This window comes from Perca fluviatilis, chromosome 2, assembly GCF_010015445.1.
Source record: "Perca fluviatilis chromosome 2, GENO_Pfluv_1.0, whole genome shotgun sequence".
NCBI lineage: Eukaryota > Metazoa > Chordata > Actinopteri > Perciformes > Percidae > Perca > Perca fluviatilis.
In genome coordinates this window covers 2,970,130-2,978,033 of record NC_053113.1, presented here as the reverse complement: position 1 = coordinate 2,978,033, position 7,904 = coordinate 2,970,130, and the positions used below count along the sequence as shown (strand labels likewise).

The following is a 7,904-nucleotide window of genomic DNA, read 5'->3' as shown; positions in this document are numbered from 1 at the left end:
GTGTCTCTGTGTGTGTGTGTGTGTCTCTGTGTGTGTGTCTCTGTGTGTGTTGGTATCTGAAGAGGCTGCGGCTCATCGTCTGACCTCCGACTGACGTCCCGCGTCGCTCCTGGCGTCCTCCTCTCCGTCTGACGCCGGGTGCTCATCCTGAACGGGGGTGCCGCCGCCATCGTCTGCAGGAAGAAACCCAAACGGGGGTCAGCGCGCCACGGACTCTGATTTGATCACACAGGATGACTGACGCCCGCAGAGCGCCAGGACAGGACACGCAGGAACCAACGCTGGTTTCCCGTGCAGATGTAAAGCGTCTCTCTGATTAAATAACATGAGCTGAAACCATACACACCTCCTATGAATGTTTTTACCCTAACCCAAATATTGATTCTCTTTATGCCATCTTTTACTTTCATGTGTTATTTACTTGGGAACTTTAAAAACGCTCAATTTCTGCATGGAGTTTGGTGTGTAGACAGTAGGAAAGACTGGAAATTAGCTGCAAACAAAGTGCAGAAGAACGGTTTAGAACTTTAGTTTTTGAGAGTGAACGTCCCTGGTTATGTCCTGATTTTATTTTACATGTTTAATACTTCACATTACCTGGGGGAGAGGTGGGGGGGGGGGGGGGGGTTCCCACCATTATAAGGTTCAAGTGCAGCACCTGAACCCTGAGAATGAATGTAACTAAAAGACTTTTCTCTGGTCTAATGATTGTAGTTATTTATTTATTGATTATCTTCTCTAGCTTTTTCCAACGTTAAAGACACAGATGTGGTGATAATAACGGGTTCAAAATGATGTGTAAAAAATACGCAAAACTACCACAAAATTGCATATATATATATATTTAGTTTTCACTGAAAAACGGCACATTTTCTTGAGGAAGGACGCCTTAACCCCTCGCCAAATACGCACACCTAGGTCTTCCTCAAAGCGAGGGGAAACACTGGCGTTAGCTTGGTCTACTTCAGTCATTCAGCCTGGCAGAAACAAGGCATGATGGGAGAGAAAGAGAATCCTCAAGAAAATGTTGTTTTTTGATAAAAAAAAAAAAAAGTATACATTAAGTGTCTCTTTATGGGTTTTTGTTTCTTTGTTTTAGGTTTTTTTTTCTGTGGTCATTCTAGTTTCCTTCGGGGTTGTTTTGGGTCTCTGTGGTCATCTGGCGTTTCTGTAGTCGCTTTCTGACTCTTTCACATCATTTCGGACCGTTATTATCACCATATCGGTGTCCAAATCTGTGTCCCACGGTGGAAATGTTAGTGCAGATAATAATTAACCAACGCTCAAGAAGCTTAAAGACAAAACTTAAAGCTGAAGAAGTCCCAACTACAGTCATTAGATCTGAGAAAAGACTGTTAGTTACATTCATAAACCGTATATAGCACGGGTTCCCTAAAGGGGCCACACTAGAGAATGAGAATCACATCAAGGGCCAGACAGAGTGGGTTGCTTTTATGTCATGGGAAAAGTCAAATATCTTTGACTGAATTATTGCATGTCTCATATAGTCTTCTCACTTACAGTTTGGTCCACATAAATGTCGAAGAAAATGCCAAAAACGGTTGGAAAAAACGTCAAAAAAACATTGTGAAAAGTGACAAGAAGTAGGTGGGCCAAAACGTATTGTGAACCTAAATGTATAAAGGGGCCAGATTTGGCCCTCGAGCCTTGAGTTTGACACGTGTGGTATATAGTGCATCTATAAATATATTAGGGGTGGGAATCACCAGAGGCCTTACGATACAATATCATCACGATATTATTGCGATTTTAAACATGCAATATTCTGCAATATATATATATTGCAATTTATGACCTTTTTTCCAACTTCAAATTTTTCGCAATTTCAAATTATGTCCTCAAAAGGAGGACATAATTGTTCATCTCACTTCAATTGTATTTCTGCAAAATGGGGATTATCAAGCAGACAGACTGACCAACACATATATAATAATAGATGGATACTTGGCGCCTGTGTATCGATACAGTATTGCGATACTATGCTGTATCGATTCCCCCCCCCCCCTAAAATATATATCTATATAATGGAGGGAAACCCCCTGGAATCTACAGCAGCTAACCTGGGTCCGAGGTGCGGTATGCTTGCACTGTGAATAACCAACGGTGCTGCTGACCCCAAAAATCACACTTTAGTTACAAATATCATGGAGGATAGACCGCCTTTAACCCGGGCCAAAAGAGCCTGGATGTGGCCCAATGTAAGCCAGCCAAAGTGGGGTCTGAGACAGGCAACTATCAGGTATGTAGGTCACTCGTCCACACGCCAAACTCCATGCAATAATCAGGCGTTTTAAAAAAAAAGGTACACAGGTAAATAAAGGTTTTCTTCGACACGGATCACCAAAACAGGTGTGTCTGCACAGAGGTGCTTAGAGCAGGAACATCCACTTTATAAAAACAACAACAACAGACACATCTTCTACTGTTTGCACGTCATACTTCAGTCAAAAGTCACGTATTTTAAAAGGTCTATACGTAGATAACAGCCAGTAGAAAGCGAGCCCGAATCAGGCTACATTACTGTGTGTGACGCACGGCCTTCACACCGAATGATAACAACAAAAACAATGATTCCAGGCGTTTCTTTTTGACCGTCTACACGCCAAACTCAATGCAAATATATGAGCGTTTTAAAGTCCACACGTAAATAAAACAGGATAGTGAAATATAACGGAACGAGAAACCGCTAAAATATGTAATATTTATGTCTGCTTTCCAATTCGGCCTGTATTCTAAACCTTCAAAATGAAAATGTTTATGGTTTTAGCAACATTATTAAATCAGAGAGACGCTTTGAATCCGCATGGCGCTAACCAACAGGAAGCCGAATCCAAGTCGGATTGGAGCCCGTGTGTTTTTCGCCACGGTTATGAAAATAAAAACACATATTGAACACTTTTAAAGCTTAGAAATGACAGATGAGCAGGGATGTAGCGTGTGGTGAGTACGTGTAGCAGTTAGCTTGTTAGCTTGTTAGGAAACAAAGCAGAAGAGCAGTTTTACTTTTTTTACAGGTGCTCCCAGACAAACCTCCTCTTCTCCCCCCCTTCCCCAAAAAAAAACAAAACCCCAAACGGTGGTCTAATATCAAAACGAAATAACATAATCAATGCGCTGTTAAACACTACCCAGCTAGCTAGCTACTACTGTAGACCCGAGTTCCAAAATGGTGTAACTCCCGTCATATACGCATGCGCAAATGTGCAGTCGCCTCGCAATGACGTTAGAGCAAGTTTTTTTATTTTTTTATTAACAGAACAAGTACAACCCAATCAGGTACAGTATAAAATCTTACTACAAACTTACTGAGCATATTGTAGAAGATATATAGCTTACATAAACGTACAAAAGAACATGGGGCATGATATATCTGACAAAGAAAGAAAAAAGAAAATTAATTTAACAAACTCAAAAGAAAAATAAATCAAAAGGGCAATTATTCGATAAGAATGTTTATAAAAGAAGCCAGTTTCCCTGCATTCTTGTTATTAATCAATAGTAAAGATTTATAGAAACGTTAGAGCAAGTTTATTTTTTTAAATGAAAAAATAAATACAAATATGCGTATATATCGACATGTACACGTAACCACATATATATATATATATATATATATATATACACACACACATATATGTATATATACACATAAATATATATATATATAAATATATATATATATATACATATAAATATATTCAATAAAAAAAAAGTTTAAAAAGGAATTGTTTATTGAAGCCTAATTTTCGCAAATGTGATGAAAAATAAGACACATTATCAGAGTCATTAAAAACACTTTGTTTCTCATTATTTGGAGAAAAATTCTCATTATATTGGAGATACTTTGTTTAGCTACATGCATGTAAACACTAATGTGATTTTGTGTTGTAACAACAACATTTTTTTCCGCATATTAAATGTGTAAAAGGGACAAAAACAGGATACAATAAAAAATAAACTATTATTTTCACCGGAAGTAAACATTTGCTGTTATGTCTGCCTTTACACTTGGTGCAATTTGAGCCGTTAGAAACTGGTGGACCTCTGGTGGTCAAAGTATGTAACCACAACACCACACTTTATGTATTTATTTTTATTTATTTTCAAAGTAAGCACTGAAACTGTTAGTTTGCAATTGTGTCTACTTTTACACTAATGTTAAATTTAACACAGCTGGCTGTCATTACATCATTTATATCAACCAATCTTGTTTACACTTAACAAAAGCGCTTTAGTTGTAACTACACCCGTTTACTGTAAAAGCTTAATTTTGAAAATCTTCAACAGAAGTTTTTTTTTTTAACTTCATTAAAAATTGACAAAATAAAATGTATATGAATGACAAATCCTGAACAAATTACAATATCATTAGAAACGAGAAAAAAATAAATAAATGAAAATAAATAATTTAACATACAAAGGGGGAACTACAGTTTAATTTCAGTTAGTTGACACGGTGGGGGAAGTTTTCTAGAATATTATACATTTACCAAGGTTAAAGACTTCAACAGCTGTGCTGTGTTGTGTTTGCCTTCGTGCTTGGTTGATTTCAATAGAACCCTTTATCCACACTGCCCCTGGTGGCCACTGTGTGTAATTACACACATATATACAGGTGCAGTTACAGTATGTGGCCACCAGAGGGCAGCGTGTACACACAACTGTAAACACTCACTACCAAAGTGTAAAAACCGTTAATAAAAAATAGACACAACAGCAGACCAGCAGTTCCTGTGAACATTTTCAAAATAAATCAAATTACCGTAAGCAATAAAATGACAAGATCTCATCCTAAAATACAACCTGAATGACCTGTTAATTTACATCTGTCTTACAATTACTTCAGCAGACAAACTGTACCACGAAGAACGGGACAACTTGACATCAGTATGTTTAGAGTTTTTGTATCATTTTCATAAACACATGATTGGAGTCAGCAGTACTTATTTACGTACTTATACTGCTGTTTTTTGTAGTTCTATAACTACAGATAGAGAGAGAGAGAGAGAGAGAGAGAGAGAGAGAGAGACCACCGTTTCTGAGTTTTTGCCTTGTTCAATAAAGTTAATTTCAACAACAAAAATGCCAGATTTCTTCAGTTTTACGGTGAACTTGAGACATTCTTTGACAATGTCTGTAAAGTATTAAAAACAAAAAAACTTTTTAAGACTTTTAAGACACTTTGCTGTATATATTAATGTGCACATTGTAAAAAAAATATTCCTTGTACTGTTATTATTATTTTTGTATTGTAATAATACTGTGTTAATAAAGTTTGTAAAAAACAATAAAAAAAAAAAAACATTCCAACTGCAGAGTGACGTCTTTGACGCGCGACGCAGTCCACAGGAGAAGACACGCGTGTTTTTTTGGGGGAGCAGGACCGGAGCGCTTGTATCCCGTTTCTGTATCCAGTTTTTCGGTCCATTTAACCCCGGAGCGATGGGGGACACCAGCCGGCTTTGCTCCGTGTGGCTGGGCTCGGAGACCGGCATCCTGAAGGGGGTCAGCCTGGCCCGCAAACAGGCCTTCAACTTCTGCAACACGAGCCACCTGAGCCGGGACCAGGAGGTCCGCGCGCTGTGCTGGGGGGACCCGGCGGAGAGCGAGCTGCTGGTCGGCTCCGTGGATGGCACCGTGAAGACGTTCAGCGTGGAGAAGGGCGCGTTCACGGAGACGCGGCGCTGCGGGGACCCCGCCGACGGCTGCTTCGCCGGGCTCGCGGCGCTCGGCGGCAGCTCCGGCTCCGCGCTGGTCACGTGCGCGGATTGCGGGACGCTGCGGGTGTGGAGGGAGGACGGCAGCAGCGAGCCCGCGGCGGAGCTGGACGCGGGGAAGAACGTGTGCAGGATGCGGCCGAGCCCGGTGCACCCGCACAAAGTCGCGACCGGAGGGAAGGAGAACGGGCTGAAGATCTGGGACCTGGAGAGACCCGAGAAGCCCGTGTTCGCCGCCAAGAACCTGCGGGACGACTGGCTGGATCTACGGCGGCCGCAGTGGGTCAGGGACATGGCCTTCATCCCGGACTCGGACAAAGTGGTCACCTGCACAGGCTACCATCAGGTGGGTTCACGGTGTGGTGCTTAACAAGCGGGGAAATGTAGCTATAAAACAGAGATCTCCCAGTCTTATAGGCCGAACTCCATCAGAAAGCTGTTCATTTTAAAGTTTACTTATCTGGGGGGAAAGTTCTACCTTACTGAAAAAATTGTCATTCCGTCAATTATGATCTTTAAAATGTACTTTACAATTCGGCCAAACTGCTTTCAAAAACTTCCTTTATAAAACTTTACTTATATGTGGGCAAAGTTGTACTTAAATGAAAAGAATTGTCATTCCGTGAGTTAGGATCTTTAAAAGGTACTTTATAATTCGGCCAAACTGCATTCAAGAACTGTCCATTTATAAGTTTCCTTCTCTGTGGGCAAAGTTCAACCTTATTGAAAAGGTTTTCATCACTTGAGTTATGATCCGCCAAATGTACTTTATAATTCGGCACATAGCAAATGCATCAATATTAATATTAAAGGGACATTCTGTGAACAAGATGTCAACAGAAGTGTTGCCCCATCATGTAAACAGAAAACACTGGACAGAAAAAAGCAGCCCTGAATCATCCAACTAAGTTAGTTTGCTAGTAAGTAACACGGGAAGGAAAGAGGAAAGGGGGAGAAGAAGAGGAGGGAAGGAAGGAAGCATGAAAGAAAGGAGTCAACAATGGAAGGAATAATGGAAAGAAAGTTAAGGAAGGATAAATGAGGAAAAGGGAAGAAGATGGAAGGAAATAAAGTATGTGGGAAGGAAATGAAGGCAGAGAAGGAAGAGGTGTGTGTGTGTGTGTGTGTGTGTGTGTGTGTGTGTGTGTGTGTGTGTGTGTGTGTGTGTGTGTGTGTGTGTGTGTGTGTGTGTGTGTGTGCGTGTATGTGCGTCTGTCTTTGTGTGTGTATCTGTGTTTGTGCGTGTGTTCTGTGTCTGTGTGTGTGTGTCAGTGTGTGTGTGTGTGTCTGTGTCAGTGTGTGTGTGTGTGTGTGTGTGTGTGTGTGTGTGTGTATATATAAACAGATTAATTTAAAAGGTGATAACTAATCATGTGAGGACTGTGTCTGGGTGTCTGGTGGGTTTAAAAACTTCCTGCCGTTTTAACGTTGTCCCCCTCCCCTCCGTCAGGTCCACGTGTTCGACCCCTCCACCCCCCAGCGGCGCCCCGTGCTGGAGGTGGAGTACGGCGAGTACCCGCTCACCGCCCTGTCCCTGCCCGCCGCCGGCAACGCGGTGGTGGTGGGGAACACCCACGGCCAGATCGCCGTGCTGGACCTGCGCAAAGGTCTGGTGCGCGGCGCCCTGAAGGGGCTGGCGGGCGGCGTGCGGGCGCTGCAGTGCCACCCGTCCCAGCCGCTGGTGGCGTCCTGCGGCCTGGACCGCTTCCTGCGCATCCACAGCCTCGAGGACCGCAAGCCGCAGCACAAGGTCTACCTCAAGTCGCGGCTCAACTGCGTGCTGCTCGCCAGCCGGGCGCTGGAGGCCGAGGGGGGGGTTGCCGGGGCGACGGGCGGGGCGCAAGACGTGAAGGAGGAAGACGACGAGGACGACCTGTGGGAGACGATGGAGCGAGTGGAGGAGACGCCGAAGAGGAAACCAACGGAGGAGGACGAGGGAATAGAGGAAGAAGAGGAGGAGCTGCAGAAGAAAAGCAAAAAGAAGAGAAAGAAAGGAAAAGACTGAGAGGGGCGTTTGAGGCGCGGTCAGAGTGTGGGACATTTGAATGCCACTTTTCCAGGACAGGAAGTTTGTTTATTGATCCGAGACGAATCTGTTTCTACAAATGTATTATGTCGTATGTTGTCAGCTGTCGGAGAGCTTTATTAAAACTACTAGCTTGTACA

At 42.6% G+C, this 7,904-nt stretch overlaps 2 protein-coding genes across 2 annotated transcripts in view; one reads left to right on the top strand and one right to left on the bottom strand.

Annotated features, from left to right (window-relative positions):
- The window catches only part of LOC120544739 (protein IWS1 homolog), a gene marked incomplete at its 5' end in the record, with an annotated part of 18,465 nt that extends 18,282 nt beyond the window's left edge, over nucleotides 1-183 (bottom strand). The window contains 1 exon segment of the mRNA XM_039778710.1: nucleotides 85-183. Within this exon segment, the coding sequence (XP_039634644.1) occupies nucleotides 85-183 (99 nt within the window).
- Nucleotides 184-5,316: 5,133 nt separating this feature from the next.
- wdr74 (WD repeat domain 74) lies at nucleotides 5,317-7,904 on the top strand. The gene is made up of 2 exons (XM_039819966.1): nucleotides 5,317-6,084; nucleotides 7,189-7,904. The coding sequence occupies exons 1-2, from the start codon at nucleotides 5,464-5,466 to the stop codon at nucleotides 7,741-7,743; spliced, it is 1,176 nt and encodes a 391-aa protein (XP_039675900.1). The 5' UTR covers nucleotides 5,317-5,463; the 3' UTR covers nucleotides 7,744-7,904.